Genomic DNA, 20435 nt, shown 5'->3' with positions numbered 1-20435 from the left:
TAAAGGACAGATTCCCAGTATTCATTAGTGAGCCAGGGTACCATCCAGTAAATCCTCCCTTCTTTCCCTGCTCCACTTTTTTTTTTTTGCTTCACAGGTGTGAGTGAGTGAGCAACCAGTTTTAGAACTGCTCTTTTTGACCTATGGAATCTAGCCGTTATCACTCTTTATGGAACGTATGTTCATCTTTTAGATCAGTACTGAAAGAAACATGTTTATAATCCCTTTTTAGTAGAATATTAAAGTGTACTACAAAGTATAGTTGCGTGTAAACACCTAATTAATAGCTGTAATTTGCTCCGTTACCCATTTAAATTAAATAGACTTATTGTGGATTTGAAGTAGCTTCCATATTTGGAGATTTGACATTTTTTGGCCAAAATTGTAATTTGTCTTACATAATAGGATGGTCATGTGATGCTGTTTTATTAACATTGCTGAATTATGCACATCACAGCAATGCAAAAGCATTCAACTTGGCTTAAACCATAAATTAAAGGAACAGTTATATAATGTAACTGCTATAACTAAACTAGAGGCAAAAAAAAAGAGTGGACAGATGACTACAGGTTTCTATATAAAATTCACTGTCATAGCTACTGTTTTAATGTTTCATCCTGATTCAAATGTTTGACATCCAGGCGGTATTAAGTAAATATTGAAATACTTAATGAAAATGTCATTACTACTTCAGGGTAAATTAATACTAGAATCATCTGTACTTGTAATTCTTCAAATTTCCACATGCTTGCTTACCAGAAAATACGCTGTGAAACATACACATGTGCACAGAAACCTAGACACTGGAGCTTTACTGGTTTTTTTTCTTTAATAAAGCTGAGATGTTTTAGGTGTGCAATAACTGAAATCTGATATTTCAGATTAAAAGTAAGTAATAAAATACTACATTTATGTCTTAACCAGTTGATCACACTTACACTGCATTTGAACAGCAGAAGTTTTTGTAGGAATTAACAGCTAAGAGAAAGAATGTGGAAAGGGACCACTTGCCTTCAATAATACAATGTAAGGCTATTTGAGAATGCAGAGTTACAAGTTCGGTTTGACCAAAAAAAATTATTAAGAAGTTAGAAGATAGAAATTGAAAAGGGCACATACAAAAGATAAGAAGAATTCACAAGAAATGGTGCTTGGGTAAGAAGAATTGTCAACTTGAGAATTTGTGATTGCTTCTCTTGCTCTCTTTAGAGAGGAGAGGAGGGTATTGATGCATATATAATCAAAGGATGATTGCTGGAAAGGCTATCATAGAATCATATTCTGATACTGTCTCAGAAGTTTATATTTTCCAAAGGAAATAGTGACAGCAAAGGTTTGGAAGAGGAGGATATGTGGTTGTTAGATGTAGAAGGTAAATGTACTTAAAGAGGGAAGAGTTGTCTGAGAGGAAATTACTTTATTTTAAACATTAAAATTATTAGTTATGTAACTTGCATTAGTACAGTAATGGGTTACGTGTAATAGTAAAATTTCATATAATTGTTTGTGAGAGAGCAAGTTGAAGAATATGGTGGCTATAATTCAGCTACATTAGAGAAAGGAAAAATAACCAGGAAAGCTGAGAAGCAGAGGTACTTAGACTTTTTAAAGTAATGCTGATGAATTGTGACTGAAAGTTAAAATTAGTTGTGGAATGTTTGAATGGCTTTGGAACAGTCGGGATCACAGGAGGGTGCAGACTAACCGCACATTGCAGCCTTGGCAAGTGTGTGTGTCATAATTTACAGTAAGATTAGTAATTATATATATGTACAGACTTCTTTCAAATGTAACTGATTATAAGGAGATTCTTTTTTCTTTGCCCAACAGGGATATAGCTAGTGCAATAAAAGAACTTCTTGATACAGTGAATAATGTCTTCAAGAAATACCAATACCAGAACCGCAGGGTAAGTTTAGTAGAAAGCTTTCCCAGCTGCTTGATGTTGATTTACACTTAGTTGCTTTATGGAATTAAATACTTAGATGATTTGATTATTGGAAATATATTTGTACATTAACTGTTGGGTTTGTCCCAAATTTAAATATGCTATTATATGTGTTTAAGTAAATACTTTTTGCTTTTCTGCAATATAAAGTTCATCTCATGTTCCATGTTGTCTACTGTCTTTGACTTTGGCTTTTGTGTTATTTTTCTTCTCCTGTTTAGTATTTTTTCTTACTATTTTTGATGTCTGTAGGCACTTGAACACCAAAAGAAAGAATTTGTAAAGTACTCCAAAAGTTTCAGTGACACTCTGAAAACCTATTTTAAAGACGGCAAGTGAGTACTGTCATTTATCATTTTTCTTCTTTTAAAATTAAATGAATTATGTGGTTTTATATGATATTAAAAACATATAAATTAAACTCTTACTATATTGCTAATACCCAAGCCAACTAGGAACAAAGGTAGACCATTAAAAATAGAAAGTGGATGGTTGATAATCCAGCCATAACTCTAGTCTAGAGTAGGATCTGGTATTAAGTAAATATTGAAATACTTAATAAAAATATCAGACTTTCTAAAATGGGCCAGATAGCAGATACTTTGACTTGATGGTCTTTTTGCAACTACCTGTTTACCTCTGCTGTAGTTACTTTGAAAACAGTCATGGACAGTATGGAAACATGTAGGCATTTACAGCCATGTCCTTTATTTATAGACACTGAAATTTGAACTTTGTATTTTTTTCACCTTTTCACATAATTCTTTTTTTTTTTTTTACTATTTAAAATGTAGAAATATTCTTAGTTTGCAGGTTATGCAGAAATATGATGACTAAGGTTTGGCTTACTGGCCTCCTTTACCAATCCCTGAAGTAGTGGTTCTCAAACTTTAGTAGCACCAGAGTCACCTGAAAGGCTTACTAATGCACAGACTGCTTTTGGGACCTCACTCCCAGAGTATCTGTTTCTGTAGCTCGAGGGCCGACCCAAGATTTTGCATTTCTAAATAGTTTCCAGGTGGTACTGATGCTGCAGGTCTTTGGAGAATTGCTGCATTGAAGTTAAAGTAATAGTTTTCAATCCTGTTTGCATGTTAGAATTACTTGAGTCCAGTTATTTAAAAGTCCCGGTGCCTCAGTCCCACCTCCAGAGATTTGGATTCGTCAACAACTAAACCAGAGTTTAGGTGTTGAATGTCCCACGTGATTTTAAAGTTCTGCAAATGTGATACACAATCCTGGAAGGAGGGAAGCTTTCACAGTATCATTCTGTAAGAAAGTATAACAAAGGGTAAATCGAACATCTTAAATTGGCTATAGAACACTCCAGAAAACTAAGAGATTTTATGTGTTTTTACATACATACTCTTGTATGTGTAATATATAAACTGACGCAGAGGCTATGTCCTCTGCAGCACTGTACCCTACAGAGTCGTCCCATACCTCAAGTAGAATGCTAGGAATTTTGTGGGCAGGAGCATTTTCTAACAGTGCTTGAAGTCAAGAAATAATCTCAATAGTGATTATTTTTATAATTGGCAGGGACCTCTACATTCTTTTCTACCACTGAAGTTTAAGGATCTCTATAAGCACATCCAACCATTATAATATCACTGTAATATTAAAAAATAATAAAAGAATACATATGAATGATTTATTGATTTTCATATTATTTTTGACAGTTCAAAATAAGTTAATGTACTTACATTATGAATTAAAGATACTGAGCTAAATTTTGTCAATGATTTTGTGTTCCATACTACTATTCAATAGGTTGTCTAAGGGAGATGCTCCTTGATGACTTAGTTTAATAAGTGAGCAGGTGTGTTCTGATAATAAACTTACATTTGTTTTCCTTGGTCTCCTCTGATAAGCCCAAATAACCAAAAACACATTAAAAGGGTAATTTACATGATGAGATCATTATTTCTGATTCTAATTAAGAACTGTTGTGGACTTAGCACATTGATAGGTAGAAATTCCTTTAAAGCCTAATTTTCATTATTCTGAAATTACTTACTCTGCATATGGATTATTCAGGCTCCCTACTATTATTTTTTCTCTATTCAGTAGCTTCTTTAAATTACAATTATTTGTGCATGAACGATGTTATGACTTTTGTACCTGTTTCCTCAAAAGTAAAAATCATTAATAGAACCTGATCTTAGAGCCATCTTTCAATAGGGGGATGAATTTGCATTGATTTAACTAATACTTCTTGGTCCCTCTTTTTTGAGGAATACCTGGAATGAAGATACAAGCTTTAGCTATGATACTAAGAAACAGATAAGGCCACACAGTGGGACTAGGACATCCTGTGCTCCAGTCACATGAAGATGGGCTGATAAGAGAATGTGGTACAGCACAAAGTAATTTTTAAGAACATATTTTTTTATATGTTGTCAGGTTCCAAATACTGAAACACAAGATTATGTCGTTTTAAAAGTAGGTTCTCCCATTTTTTTTTTTCAAAAGAAGGTAAGATTTAAATGAAACTGATTCATAGTAATTAGGTTTTTTCTTAAATATTTATGCCAATTGACAGTTTTTTGAGACTGAGTATAGTACTTGAGCAGATTTTGTTTTGGTAACTTCTTTGAAACCATATACGGAGACTACATTTGAATCCTCTTTGGCCAGTTATTTGTTGGACCTGTTCATCAACTCTGGCTGTTGAGGCACCACCACCCATTACTAGCAGCCCACCAACACCTTATTGCCAGCCAGAACCACTAGGGGGCAGTAATTCCTAGATAGTTTCAAATGATGTAGGATCATTCAATTCCAAGCTGGTATGATACTCTACTAACTTGCCTTTTTTTTTCCATAAATAAATTGATTTCATTGCTACTATTCATAGATGGCATTGAGTGTAAATATATCTAAAGGATGGATTTTTTTGATAAAATTAATGCTTATTTTGTTTTGTTTTTGTTTAAACAGGGCAATAAATGTGTTTATAAGTGCCAACCGACTAATTCATCAAACCAACTTGATACTTCAGACCTTCAAGACTGTGGCCTGAAACTTGTATATGTTAAGAGATGTACTTCTCAGTGGCAGTATTGAACTGCCTTTATCTGTAAATTTTAAAGTTTGACTGTATAAATTATCAGTCCCTCCTGAAGGGATCTAACCCAGGATGTTGAATGGGATTATTGCCATCTTACACCATATTTTTGTAAAATGTAGCTTAATCATAATCTCACACTGAAGATTTTGCATCACTTTTGCTATTATCATTCTTTTAAGAATTATAAGCCAAAAGAATTTACGCCTTAATGTGTCATTATATAACATTCCTTAAAAGAATTGTAAATATTGGTGTTTGTTTCTGACATTTTAACTTGAAAGCGATATGCTGCAAGATAATGTATTTAACAATATTTGGTGGCAAATATTCAATAAATAGTTTACATCTGTTAAACATTTCTTTACTTGAAAAAATGCATATATATATATATATATATATGATCAGAAGACCAAGACAACTTGGTATAATGTCTAAAGAACTTCTAATGGGGACTTATTAGCAGTTTATCATAATATAAAGCAAGAATTCCTATTTTTTTTGTCCTTAATCCCTCTGGGCAAAAAGTCAGTGGAAATATTTTTGTTTTATATATATATGAGGTACTGATTATTCTTCCATTCCATTTTAGGAGACTTATGAGAAAGAAATGGCAATTTATAGTGTTTTTTCACTCTATAATGCCACTTTTTGAACTCATATGACAATGTAAAACTAAGTCTTTCTGGTATGCTGGGCCCTAATAAATTTTGTACCTTTTGCTCCAAAAATAGCCAACTAATGGTAATTGGAAGCTATTCTAGTGCTAGTTTGAAAATTGTCGTGAGTGTTATAAATATTATATATACTCTTTAAATATGTATAGTTTCATTTCACCATAAAGAAGACTTAAGGAACTTCTGTATCAGGTATGCATATTACTCATTTTTCAGTTATGGTAAAATAAAAATATCACAGTTTACCTTTTATAAAGATTAAATGTTAAATTTCTTTTGGCAGTATAATTTTTTTTTTAGTTATAATGCAATTTGTTTTAAACTTTTTTCTCCATTTTTAAAAGTGGATTTTTTAAATAGTTACTATCATTTCCAAGAGGAAGTCATCCTGTTAGATGTTAACAGGAAGAAGGTAGAGAGAAGCAAAAACCAGTAGACAATTCATTATTAGATGAGATTCCATAATTTATGGGCATTTTGCCAGATTACTTTTTTCTTCAAAAATACATAGCTAATAGAATGAATAGAATTGATGATCTTAATACTCTTAATTTTTGACATAAACTGTCACTCTTAGAAGTAAATAGGTGGTCATTTGCAAAATGGACTTGTGAACATGTGAAGAAAAAATGCACCGTTTTATCTTTTTTTGAGCAAAAGGCTTTTCTAACAAACCAACACTGTCTTCCCTCCCCGAATCTTCACCTCTAACAGAACTCACCAGTTACCATCCATACCACAGCTCCTCTCTTTTTGAAGCCATCTATCTTTTATGCCATTGTCTAGTATCTCTGGCTTCATTTTTCATGAAATTTACCTCCCGAAAGGAGGTTTATTCTCAGGATAATTCCATTTCTTACATAATCCTACTGGGGCTGAGTTTGGGTCAGTGACGGAAGGGCCAATGTGGTCATCATCGGATAAACCTCTAGGGGACAGAAATTTGGCTCCTGAGGAAATGAAGAGAAAGGGACATTCCTTGAGCACCTTCTTTGTGTCAAGTACTATTCTAGTTATACTAATTTAATTCTCTTTTAACAGTCCTATGGCTTAGCTATCTGCCTTGCAATTAAGAAACTAAGAGAGCTTAGATTACAAAACTGGTAACTGCTGGAGCCAGGATTTGAATTCGGCATTTGTCTCCAGACTCCATGCTCTTTGCATTGAACTGTACTTCATCCGTTGCTGAAAATGTACCTTGTTTAAAATATGAATCCTTTACAACAAGCTGACAGAGCTTTCCCTAATCTGTAGGAAAATGAGAAAAATTAGAGCAATGTGATAAGTTTTTTTCATCAATCTAAAATTATTCACTTTAAAGGAACATTGTTTAACATTGTTTTATTTGGGTATCAGTTGCTATGTTTTGAATGTTTTAAATGCCCTCATTTTTTAAAAATGATGTAAAAGTTGATGGTAGTTTTGATTTTTTTTTAATGATTGCATTTTATAACCTCAGACAAAACATGAGGTTGGCATCCATCCTTCCTAATTAACTTTGTATGTGGAAATGATTTCAATTCTTGCCAAAAATTGGCAAGAATAAGAATAGTATGGACTTTCCATACTTTTTGCCCAGATTCACCTCTTGTTAAGACTTAACATTTTTATTTTGTCATTTGCTTCTTTGTTTGCCCTTCCTAATTATCCTTTACTCTGGATGATTTCCGTGGCCTCCTTTGTCTTCTATGGCACTGATATGACATGATTTTAAATAATACAATTTTCTGACCCACATCCTTCATTCCCTCACACCCCCTGTTCCTCATTGTGGGTTTCTTCATGATTGGGTTCAGATTGTACATGCTCCTCGTGGCTGATACTAGTTTTGGTCATCTGCTTAAGGTGTTAGTTTCGCTGATTTATAGTTTTTACCTTGCGTGAGGGAGACTTCTAAGTCCATGCAGACATCAACATTTTGCCCCAAGGTTTAGCATCCGTGCATGATTCTTACTCAGTCTTCAACAGCTGCAAAATGCTGGTTTTCCAAGTCCAGCTTCCTTCCTCATGATCCTGTTGGCACTCAGCACTATAAGGAGGAACCCTCCTTTTTCCCACATCCATCCATCCATTCATCCATATCTGTCCACATAAATGTTTATATTTATTATTATTTTGGCTTCTGGTTCTCTGTTTTTTCCAATGGCTTCTAATTACTTACTTACCTTGTTGCTTAAATTGTCTTAGATTTGGCCAGTCGGAGCTTCTTCAGTCTGTCTTTTCTTTCCTTGCAGCATCCATCCGCTATCTTTTTTTTTTAAAGCATATTAAATAAAAGATGTTCCAGGATCTGGAACCAGCAATTTCTCCAAGAAACCCTGGGGAATGGTAATAGATCAATAGATATGGCTGCTCTGTGTGTCATCTGTTTCTAGTAGAGACTGTTGAGCAGACAGAAGTAGGAAATGTACATGTAAATATACACAAATATGCACGTACATACACTTCTAACATGCTCATATATACATTGATTTCAGAAATCACGAGTTCACTCTATACCTCTAATTCCCATCCAACCTTAGAGAGTTCTCTCTTGCTTTCCCCATTCCGTGTTTCTTTGTCTCTTCTTCCTCAGAATCCTGGCTCCCCCAGAAGTCCCTTTTTTTACCTACTCCATCCTATAATACATCAAAAATAGTTTAGACTTGCTTTTGCCCCATATTACTGTAAAAAGCACTTAAAAGACTGCAAGATTGTTTGCCCATCTCTGCCTATGTGTACCCTGCCCAAGACTAAGGAGATATAATTACATTCTGTATTAATAAATTACTTGGATTATTTCTTTTTACTCTTTCACTGTGATTATGTGATTTACATGAAATAAGTTGGGTTCATTTGTTTCAGTTTTCTTTAAGGTTTAAGCTCCCTTCCTATCCATTCCCCCTCCCCGACACACACACTTCATACATTGCTAGTGTGAATAAAATGGGACAGTCATTTGGAAGACATCTTTGTTGATTTAATTTCATTTACTTTTTAAATATGTAAAACATTAACATGATTCTAAAACTCAGAGCTACACCAAAAATATCCTGAGAGAAGTGTGGCTTCCATTCTGCCCATTCTCCACCCATCCTTACAGGTATCCAGCTTCACTGTTTTTTCTTTTCCCACATCTTTTTATGAAGAGTAATGTGTATTCTTGTCCCTTCTTTTTTCTTATACAAAAGTTGGCATACATATAGGGAGGCCAGCCCTCCAGTTTGCCTAGGACTGAGAAGTTTCTTGGGACACAGAACTTTCAAGGCTAAAACTGGGAGGAGGGCTGGCCACTATATATACACACACACACACACACACACAGTTTTTTTTTAAACAATTTTATTGATGTGTAATTTACATAACAAAATTCACATGTCTTTTTAAAAAAATTGAGGTGTAATGCCACAGAATTCACCCCTTTTATGAGTAGTGCAATCTGTTTTGGAACATTTTCATCATTCCAATAAACTCCCTTATGTCCAGTTATAATTAATCCAAATCCTACTACATTTCCTGTTCAGACAACCAGTAGCTACTTTCTCTAAATTTATTTTCCTTTTGTAGACATTTCATATAAGGAGAAACACAATGTTATCTTTGAGTCTGACTTCTTTTACTTAATGTTTTTGAGGCCATACCTTTGCATGTATCAGCATTTCAGTATTATTGCTGAATAGTACTCCATTGTATGAACTAAACATTTTTTTGTTCATGCATTTAATAGTTGATGGACATGTGGATTGCTTCCTTTTAAGCTGTGATGCATAAGCCTGCTAAGGACATTCATGTGCAAGTCTTTCTGTGGACATGGGTTTTCATTTGGGAAGATACCTAAGAGTGGAATTGTTGGGTTGTATGATAAATTTATATTTAACTTTTTAAGAAACCACTACACTTTTCCAAGTGACTACATCATTTTACATTCTTACCAGCAGTGTATGAATGTTCCCATTTCTCCATATGCATACCATCATTTGCTCTATTTGCTGTAAAAATCTGACTTTTTTATTATAGACATCTGTGTAGATACAGAGTGATACCTTGTGGTTTAAGCTTGCATTTCCCTGATGATGAAGTTGAGCATCTTTTCATGTGTTTATTAGCTATTTACTGTACTTGCACTTGTGGGCTTTTTTTTTTTTCACTTAACATCTGCGGAAATCACTACTTGCTTTCATACTATTCACAGAGACCTTTCTTATACTTCTTTTTTTTTTTTTTGGTAGTGCCTAGCATTCCATGGTGTGAAGGTAACATAGTTTATCCAATCAATGTGCTATGCTTGGTCATTTAGGAAGTTTTCAGTATTTTGCAAAATTACAAATAATGTTACAATGTATGATCTTGCATATGTTTCTGTTTTGTTTGAGGTATACCTTCAGAGTAGATTTCTACAAGTGGGATTACTGAGTCAGAGACATATACATATGTAGTTTTATTAAATATTGCCAAATTCCTTTCCATAAAGATTGTGACAATTCATATTCCACTAGGACAGTATAAGACTTTAATTTCCCCAAAACTTCACTAACAATATATAGCCAAGCTTTTGAGTTTTTGCCAGTCTGGTAGGTGAGAAATGGTATTTCATTGTGGCGTTAATGAACATTTCTCCTACTAGCGCCTTTCATATCTTTTTTGTGTGGTTTCGAATTTGCTTATGGTTTATTTTTTATCGTACAAATTTATTTTTATGTAGACAAATTATCACTTCCTCCATGAAATCATCTGGGTTTGGTGCCTATTGTGGAGTAATTCTTTGAAAGCTATACTTCTTCTATGCAAATTGTTTTTTTTAAGCTTTCTATCTCTATAGAAACCAGTTAAATGTTATTTTTTAAGGTGTCTATATCCTCTAGGTGTTCAGATGTATTTGCATTAAAGTAGGTGGAGTAATCTATTATGTTAAAAAAAAATTCTCTGAGTAGCTATTTCTCCATTGTTATTTCTTATTTTGTATATTTGCACTTTCTCCCCTTTTATTTTCTTTATTACACTAGCAAATCCTTTGTATGTTGTTTTTGTTTTTCAAGGATTTTACTGTTTGATGTATGTTTTTCTGTTCTCTACCTTTTTCATTTTAATTTTTAAATTTTAACTTCTGTTATTTATTATTTTCTTCCTTGGGCTATTCTTTTGTTTTGCTTTGTTCTTCTAGTTCTTTCAGTTGTAAATGTAATTTGTCTTCATTTTTTTATTCATAAAAACATATAGTGCTATGAAATTTTCTCTGATCACTGCTTAGACTGTATCCCACAGATGTGTTTGTTACCATTATTTTTCAAAAATACTGTAGTTTTTCTTTGTATTTTCTAGTTTGCCCAAGAATTAAGTTTATTGAAATATCTTTGATTTCCCAGTGGAAAATCCTTTTTGGTTGGATTTTATTTCTGTTTTTATTGCCCAGTGATCAGCATATATTGTTTCTAATAACTTTGCTCTTTAGTACCTGCTGATGTTTTCTTTGTACCCTAATATAATAGATCAAATTTTTGCATAGTCATGTAAATGTTTCGTGTGTACTTGAGAAGATGTATATTCTTTATTATTAGGATGTAGTATTCAATATCTACCCAAAAAACTTAACCTTATGTTGTTCCATACATACATATTCTCACTTTTCCTTGCTGTTCACTTGCCCTGTTTTATACTGTGTGTTATGTCTGCACTAGTACTGTTTCTATTTCTCCTTGCATTCCTTGTATTTGTTTTATTATAGGTGGCTGCTGTATTATTTGTTGTGTAGATATGCATACCTGTTACATCCTAAATGTGAAATGTGGATTTTAACATTATAAGAGTGTGGGTTTTTTTAGTATTGTTTAATGCTTTTTTGACATTTATCTTTTGACCTTGAGTTAAACCCATTCACATTTATTGATATGACTATGTTTGAGCTTAATTCTGTTACATTATTTGTTATACTTTCTGTGCATATTATAATTACTATGTATCTTTTTCTGTTTGGTGTGTACTTTGCCTCTTAAATTCCTTCTGGTATTTAGGAGGATTTATACTTTTATCCTAGTTGTGGCTTTGTATTAATATTTCACAATATTTTTAATCCCCTTTTTTTCTTGAACTTTTACCATCTGGACGTCAGTTTTAAATTGTACCCTATAGTTCTCATCTATTATCTAAATGATAATCAGTGGGTATTTTTCTATTTTTCCTTTCTTTCAATTTTAATTGTATTTTTCTACTTTATCAAAACATAGAATATAGTATAAACTCTACAATTAAGTATTTGAAATGCTTACGATTAGTACTTTTCCCAAAGTTTTCTTAATCATCTGTTTGTTGGATGAAGCTCATCTCTTAGTAGCTTTTTAAAAAAATTTTTTTTAAATTTAATTTTGTTATCATTAATCTACAATTACATGAAGAACATTATGTTTACTAGGCTCTCCCCTACCCCAAGTCCCCCCCACAAACCCCATTACAGTCACTATCCATCAGCATAGTAAGATGTTGTAGAATCACTACTGGTCTTCTCTGTGTTGCAAAGCCCGCCCCTTTCCCCCACCGCCCACATTATACATGCTAATCATAATACCCCCTTTCTTCTTCCCCGCCCTTATCCCTCCCAACCCTCCCATTCTCCCCAGTCTCTTTCCCTTTGGTAACTGTTAGTCCATTCTTGGGTTCTGTGATTCTGTTGCTGTTTTGTTCCTTCAGTTTTTCTTGTTCTTATACTCCACAGATGAGTCAAATCATTTGGTATTTGTCTTTCTCCGCTTGGCTTATTTCACTGAGCATAATACCCTCTAGCTCCATCCATGTTGTTGTAAATGGTAGGATTTGTTTTCTTATGGCTGAATAATATTCCATTGTGTATATGTACCACATCTTCTTTATCCATTCATCTACTGATGGACACTTAGGTTGCCTCCATTACCTAGCTGTTGTAAATAGTGCTGCGATAAACATAGGGGTGCATCTGTCTTTTTAAAACTGGAGTGCTGCATCCTTAGGGTAAATTCCTAGAAGTGGAATTCCTGGGTCAAATGGTAAGTCTATTTAGAGCATTTTGAGGAACCTCCATATTGCTTTCCACAACGGTTGAACTAATTTACATTCCCACCAGCAGTGTAGGAGGGTTCCCCTTTCTCCACAACCTCACCAACGTTTGTTGTTGTTTGTCTTTTGGAAGGTAGCCATCCTTACTGGTGTGAGGTGATATCTCATTGTGGTTTTAATTTGCATTTCTCTGATAACTAATGATGTGGAGCATCTTTTCATGTGTCTGTTGGCCATCTGAATTTCTTCTTTGGAGAACTGTCTGTTCAGCTCCTCTGCCCATTTTTTAATTGGATTATTTGCTTTTTGTTCATTGAGGTGCGTGAGCTCTTTATATATTTTGGATGTCAAGCCTTTATCGGATCTGTCATTTACAAATATATTCTCCCATACTGTAGGGTATCTTTTTGTTCTATTGATAGTGTCCTTTGCTGTACAGAAGCTTTTCAACTTGATATAGTCCCACTTGTTCATTTTTGCTTTTGTTTTCCTTGCCCGGGGAGATACATTCATGAAGAAATCACACGTTTATGTCCAAGAGATTTTTGCCTATGTTTTCCTCCAAGAGTTTTATGGTTTCATGACTTACATTCAGGTCTTTGATCCATTTTGAATTTACTTTTGTGTATGGGGTTAGACAGTGATCCAGTTTCATTCTCTTACATGTAGCTGTCCAGTTTTGCCAACACCATCTGTTGAAGAGACTGTCATTTCCCCATTGTATGTCCATGGCCCCTTTATCGAATATTAGTTGACCATATATGTTTGGGTTAATGTTTGGAGTCTCTATTCTGTTCCATTGGTCTGTGGCTCTGTTCTTGTGCCAGTACCAAATTGTCTTGATTACTGTGGCTTTGTAGTAGAGCTTGAAGTTGAGGAGTGGGATCCCCCCCACTTTATTCTTCTTTCTCAGGATTGCTTTGGCCATTCGGGGTCTTTGGTGTTTCCGTATGAATTTTTGAACTATTTGTTCCAGTTCGTTGGTAATTTGATAGGGAATACTGTTGGTAATTTTATAGGGATTGCATCAAATCTGTATATTGCTTTGGGCAGGATGGCCATTTTGACGATATTAATTCTTCCTAGCCAAGAGCATGGGATGAGTTTCTATTTGTTAGTGTCTTCTTTAATTTCTCTTAAGAGTGTCTTATAGTTTTCAGGGTATAGGTCTTTCACTTCTTTGGTTAGGTTTATTCCTAGGTATTTTATTCTTTTTGATGCAATTGTGAATGGAATTGTTTTCCTAATTTCTCTTTCTATTGGCTCATTGTTAGTGTATAGAAAAGCCACAGATTTCTGTGTGTTAATTTTGTATCCTGCAACTTTACTGTATTCCGATATCAGTTCTAGTAGTTTTGGAGTAGAGTCTTTAGGGGTTTTTATGTACAATATCATGTCATCTGCAAATAGTGACAGTTTAACTTCTTCTTTACCAATCTGGATTCCTTGTATTTCTTTGTTTTGTCTACTTGCTGTGGCTAGGACCTCCAGTACTATGTTGAGTAACAGTGGGGAGAGTCGGCATCCCTGTCTTGTTCCCGATCTCAGAGGAAAAGCTTTCAGCTTCTCGCTGTTCAGTATTATGTTGGCTGTGGGTTTATCGTATATGGCCTTTATTATGTTGAGGTACTTGCCCTCTATACCCATTTTGCTGAGAGTTTATATCATGAATGGATGTTAAATTTTGTCAAATGCTTTTTCAGCATCTATGGAGATGATCATGTGGTTTTTGTCTTTCTTTTTGTTGATGTGGTGGATGATGTTGATGGATTTTCGAATGTTGTACCATCCTTGCATCCCTGGGATGAATCCTACTTGGTCATGGTGTATGATCCTTTTGATATACTTTTGAATTTGGTTTGCTAATATTTTGTTGAGTATTTTTGCATCTGTGTTCATCAGGGATATTGGTCTGTAATTTTCTTTTTTGGTGGGGTCTTTGCCTGGTTTTGGTATTAGGGTGATGTTGGCTTCATAGAATGAGTTTGGGAGTATTCCCTCCTCTTCTATTTTTTGGAAAACTTTAAGGAGAATGGGTATTATGTCTTCCCTGTATGTCTGATAAAATTCCGAGGTAAATCCATCTGGCCCAGGTGTTTTTTTCTTGGGTAGTTTTTTGATTACTGCTTCAATTTCTTTGCTGGTAATCGGTTTGTTTAGATTTTGTGTTTCTTCCTTGGTCAGTTTTGGAAGGTTGTATTTTTCTAGGAAGTTGCCCATTTCTTCTAGGTTTTCCAGCTTCTTAGCATATAGGTTTTCATAGTAGTCTCTAATAATTCTTTGTATTTCTGTTTGGTCCGTCGTGATGTTTCCTTTCTCATTTCTGATTCTGTTGATGTGTGTTGGTTCTCTTTTTCTCTTAATAAGTCTGGCTAGAGGCTTATCTATTTTGTTTATTTTCTCAAAGAACCAGCTCTTGGTTTCATTGATTTTTGCTATTGTTTTATTCTTCTCAATTTTGTTTATTTCTTCTCTGATCTTTATTATGTCCCTCTTTCTGCTGACTTTAGGCCTCATTTGTTCTTCTTTTTCCAGTTTCGATAATTGTGATGTTAGACTATTCATTTGGGATTGTTCTTCCTTCAGGTGTGCTTGGATTCCTATATACTTTCCTCTTAAGACTGCTTTCGCTGCATCCCACAGAAACTGGGGCTTTGTGTTGTTGTTATTTATTTCCATATATTGCTGGATCTCCATTTTAATTTGGTCATTGATCCATTGACTATTTAGAAGCGTGTTGTTAAGCCTCCATGTGTTTGTGAGCCTTTTTGCTTTCTTGGTACAATTTATTTCTAGTTTTATACCTTTGTGTTCTGAAAAGTTTGTTGGTAGGATTTCAATCTTTTGAATTTACTGAGGCTCTTTTTGTGGCCTAGTATGTGGTCTATTCTGGAGAATGTTCCATGTGCACTTGAGAAGAATGTGTATCCTGTTGCTTTTGGGTGTAGAGTTCTATAGATGTCTATTAGGTCCATCTGTTCTAGTGTGTTGTTCAGTGCCTCCATTTCCTTACTTATTTTCTGTCTGGTGGATCTATCCTTTGGAGTGAGTGGCATGTTGAAGTCTCCTAAAATGAATGCATTGCAGTGTATTTCCTCCTTTAGTTCTGTTAGTATTTGTTTCACATATACTGGTGCTCCTGTGTTGGGTGCATATATATTTAGAATGGTTATATCCTCTTTTGGGACTGAGCCCTTTATCATTATGTAATGTCCTTCTCTATCTCTTGTTACTTTCTTTATTTTGAAGTCTATTTTGTCTGATACTAGTACTGCAACACCTGCTTTTTTCTCCCTATTGTTTGTATGAAATATCTTTTTCCATCCCTTGACTTTTAGGCTGTTTATGTCCTTGGGTTTGAGGTGAGTCTCCTGTAAGCAGCATATAGATGGGTCTTGTTTTTTTATCCATTCAGTGACTCTATGTCTTTTGATTGGTGCCTTCAGTCCATTTACATTTAGGGTGATTATTGATAGGTATGTACTTATTGCCATTTCAGGCTTTAGATTTGTGGTTACCAAAGGTTCCACGTTACTTTCCTTACTAAGAGTCTAACTTAACTCACTTAGTATGGTGTTACAAACAGAATCTAAATGTTCTTTTCTATTTCTCCTCCTTTTTCTTCCTCTGTCATTCTTTATATATTAGGTATAAAATTCTGTACTTTTTGTCTATCCCTTGATTGACTTTGGGGATAGTTAATTTAATTTTGCATTTGCCTTGCAATCAGCTGCTCCACCCTCCCTACCATGGTTTTACTACCTCTGGTGACAGCTATCCAGTCCTAGGAACACTTCCATCTATAGCAGTCCCTCCGAAATAGACTGCAGAGATGGTTTGTGGGAGGTAAATTCTCTCAGCTTTTGCTTATCTGGAAATTATTTAATCCCTCCTTCAAATTTAAATGATAATCTTGCTGGATAATGTAATCTTGGTTCCAGGCCCTTCTGCTTCATGGCATTTAATACATCATGCCACTCCCTTCTGGCCTGTAAGCTTTCTGCTGAGAAGTCTGATGTTAGTCTGATGGGCTTTCCTTTGTATGTGATCTTATTTCTGCCTCTGGCTGCTTTTAACAGTCTGTCCTTATCCTTGATCTTTCCCATTTTAATTATTATGTGTCTTGCTATTGTCTTCCTTGGGTCCCTTGTGTTGGGGGATCTGTGGATCTCTATGGCCTGATGGACTATTTCCTTCCCCAGATTGGGGACGTTTTCAGCAACTACCTCCTCAAAGACACTTTCTATCCCTTTCTCTCTCTTCTTCTGGTATCCCTATAATGCGAATATTGTTCCGCTTGGATTGGTCACACAGTTCTCTCAATATTCTTTCATTTTTAGAGATCCTTTTTTCTCTCTGTGCCTCAGCTTCTTTGTATTCCTCTTCTCTAGTTTCTATTTCATTTATTGTCTCCTCCACCGTATGCAACCTGCTTTTAATACCCTCCATTGTGTTCTTTAATGATTGGATCTCTGACCTGAATTCATTCCTGAGTTCTTGGATGTCTTTCCGTACCTCCATTAGGATGTTGATGATTTTTATTTTGAACTCCCTTTCAGGAAGAGTCACAAGGTCCATATCATTTAAATCTTTTTTGGGAGTTGTATTAACAGTTTTACTCTGGACAAGGTTCCTTTGGTGTTTCATGTTTGTATATGGTGCTCTCTTGTGTCCAGAAGCTCCATTCTGGAGCTGCTGAGCCCCTGAAGCAATGTTGGTACTGGTGCCTGGGGGAAGGGAAGAGCTGTTCCCCGCCTCCTGGCTGCTGTGCCTGTCTCCACTGCCTGAGCCAGTGGGCCAGTCACACAGGTATAAGTTTTTGTCCCAGAACAGCCAGATATGGATCCTGCTTTCCACAAGCAGCCGGAATCCCAGTCTCCCCAGGAACTCCGCCTGTATTAACTTTCCAACCCAGTAGTCATGCGAGTCTCATGAAAGCACCATGAAATGTAGGTTTGTGCTCCCAGAGCAGATCTCCGGAGCTAGGTATTCAGCAGTCCCAAGCCTTCCACTCCCTCCCTGCTCTGTTTCTCTTCCTCCCGCCCGTGAGCTGGGGTTGGCGAGGGGCTCCAGTCCTGTGGAGCCACAGCTCTGGTATGTTACCCCCTTCGCTGAGGTCTGCTCTTTTCTCCAGGTGTGTGCAGTCTGACGCCGTCCTCTTTCCTGTTGCTCTTCAGGATTAGTTGTGCCAATTAAATTTTCTAATTATATCCAGTTTTAGGAGGAAGCCTCTGTCTCTCCTCTCACGCCACCATCTTAATCTCTTAGTAGCTTTTATACTATGCACTTACATAGCATTCCACTATAATACCCATTATAGTACTATAGTACTGTTATACTGCACATTTATATGATATTGTCTGCATGTTCAACATTATTTTCCTATAGTCTTGATAAGTAAAGGATATATTGGTTGTATATAATATCCTTGGTTCACATTTTTCTTTATCCTTAAGTTTCGTGAAAATGTTATTTCATTGCCATCTATTTTGTTATTCGTGTTTTTGTTTTGTTTTTTGAGAAGTCTGTCACTCTAATTCTAATTCTGTTGCCTTACATTATTTCACCTTTTTGCCTGGAAGCCCGGAGGGTTTTTTCTTTATTTTTAGGTATGTATCAGAGTTGATCATTCCAGGTCAATTTTCCTGGTACCTGATGGACCATTCTATGTGTAGTTGAGGTCTTCCTTTATTTCTGGAAAACTTTCTTGCATTAAAGTCTTAAATATTAATTCTGCCCCATTGTATTTATCCTTCTGGGGCATCAGTTAAACATACATTAGACTTTCTTTGACTGTTTTCCATTTCAACTGCTTTCTCTGTGACTTTTTCTACTTCTTACTTTATTCCATTTTCATATTTATTCTCTTGATTTTTTTTCCTGCTTTTCTTCAAGAGCCTTTATTAAGCTTTTATCCAAACCTACTTTCCCCTGAGTACATTGCAATTTACTTTTTACTTTTGGTATAATTTTGTTTTTTCTCTCTCTTTCTTCATTCAATTTACTGTTATTTTATGTCTCCCTGTCTTTGATCATTTATGTTTTTAGCACTTGTAATTCTTATTTCAGTCTATACCATATGCATGAGGATATTTTATTTAGTTGGGTGTGCTGGTGTGCTGTTACTGTGTTCTTTAACTCTTGGGTTGTTTTGTTTTTTTTTCTGGAGGGAAGGGGATTTGCAGTGGCAGAAATGAATTGTATTTATTTTCCAGAAAGAGAAATCTCAGTGTGCCTTGTTTATTTTTTACCACCACCAGATACTTAATTTCCTCCTATTTTTTTCCTTCTACTCACTCTCTTTGGATGCGGTGCTTCACTAAAACTGACATTTCCAGTCCTGTGTCTTCTGAGTAACTAGAGCTGTGAACTATTTACCATGTACCCATCAATGTTAAGAATTTTGGCCTTTAATGTTGTGCTTTCTCTTTCTAGGAATGATTTTATCTTTGCTTTTCCTAAGTCCTCTGTTTCTTTTTACTACTGTTCACAGAATATTTTAAACTTTCCCTAACTTGCTATTCTTAAAAATTTGACATCAGCAGGAGAGAAGTGGAAGCTCTGTTGGAATTTTTTTCTTCTCTGCTTATAGGTGATTTGAAGGTTGCACTGTTCTCTGTTTCCTAGTAATACTGAAGATATAAGTCTTCTAAGGTTTAATTTTCTTTTCTTGTTGATTCTGTCATTTCATTTAGGAGGATCTGGGGGATTATTAATAATCAGATGGCCACTGATTGTTCTCCAAACCTGAGCTTTCCTTTTTCAGTTTTTAAAATAATTTTGCTGGTTTGTGAAATCCAAAATACCTGAAACCTATGGGTGAAAAGACTGGGACTTAGACAAATCATCACCCTGTGTTTTCTACTAGGACTGAATGAGCACAAGACTATTGGCTCCTCTCAGTTCTTCCTGTCCCCTTCTCACACAGGAAGCACTAGTAGGAAACAAGCTGTGTTTCTCTCTTTTCCATGGTCTTGGTACTCTTGATACTAACATGCAGGATACAGTGTTCTGTTCTGAGAAAGTTCTAAATGGCATACTCATAGTGGCTAAACTGAAATACTCATGGGCTTCAAAATACAAAATAATGTGATTAAGTCAAATGATTATTTCTAGTCATCCAATTAACTATGCAGACCAACTGTGGTCAATTATGTAATAGAGTGCATTTCAAGTAAAACCTAGTGTTATTAATGATGGTTAAACCCTAGCTTACTCTGGCTGCCATACCAAATACCATAGATTGCGTAGCTTTAACAACAAAAATTTATTTTCTCAAAGGTCTGGAAGCTGGAAGTCCTAGACCAAGTTGTCAGGATGGTCAGGTTCTGGCAAGGGCTCTCTTCTTGTGGAGGACAGTGTTCTCACTGTGTCCTACTTGGCAGACAGACAGCAAGCTCTCTGGTGTCTCTTCTAAGGGTACTAATCCCATCATGAAGGCCCCACCCTAAACACCACATCAAATCTAATTATCTCCCAAAGATTCCATCTCCAAATACCGTTACCCTGGGGGGTTAAGGTTACAACATAGGAATTTTGGGGGTGAAAAGTCTATAGCACCACCCAAGATATTGCCTGCCTAGAGTATGAACTTCAAAATGTGCTAGGCAAGTAGTGCCTGGTACCTACAGTTGAAAAGAATAGTGTTCTTGAGAATGAAAGTAGTTGATGTTATCATGTGATAAAATAGTGAAGAGTGCCACATATAATTGAGAAAGGGAGCATAGGAGATACCAGC

At 35.3% G+C, this 20435-nt stretch overlaps 1 protein-coding gene across 4 annotated transcripts in view; it reads left to right on the top strand.

Annotated features, from left to right (window-relative positions):
• The window catches only part of PDCD10 (programmed cell death 10), a 41574-nt gene extending 35616 nt beyond the window's left edge, over nucleotides 1–5958 (top strand). For all 4 annotated transcript variants that reach the window (XM_036898340.2, XM_036898341.2, XM_036898343.2 and 1 more), the window contains 3 exons: nucleotides 1831–1909; nucleotides 2201–2283; nucleotides 4892–5958. In XM_036898340.2, the coding sequence (XP_036754235.1) occupies nucleotides 1831–1909; nucleotides 2201–2283; nucleotides 4892–4973 (244 nt within the window). In that variant the 3' untranslated portion in view covers nucleotides 4974–5958. The remainder of the gene's footprint in view (nucleotides 1–1830; nucleotides 1910–2200; nucleotides 2284–4891) is intronic.
• The last annotated feature ends 14477 nt before the right edge of the window (nucleotides 5959–20435 follow it).

The sequence above is a fragment of the Manis pentadactyla genome, chromosome 1 (assembly GCF_030020395.1).
Source record: "Manis pentadactyla isolate mManPen7 chromosome 1, mManPen7.hap1, whole genome shotgun sequence".
Lineage (NCBI taxonomy): Eukaryota > Metazoa > Chordata > Mammalia > Pholidota > Manidae > Manis > Manis pentadactyla.
Note: the sequence above shows the minus strand (reverse complement) of the source record. Positions and strands in the feature narration are given on the sequence as shown.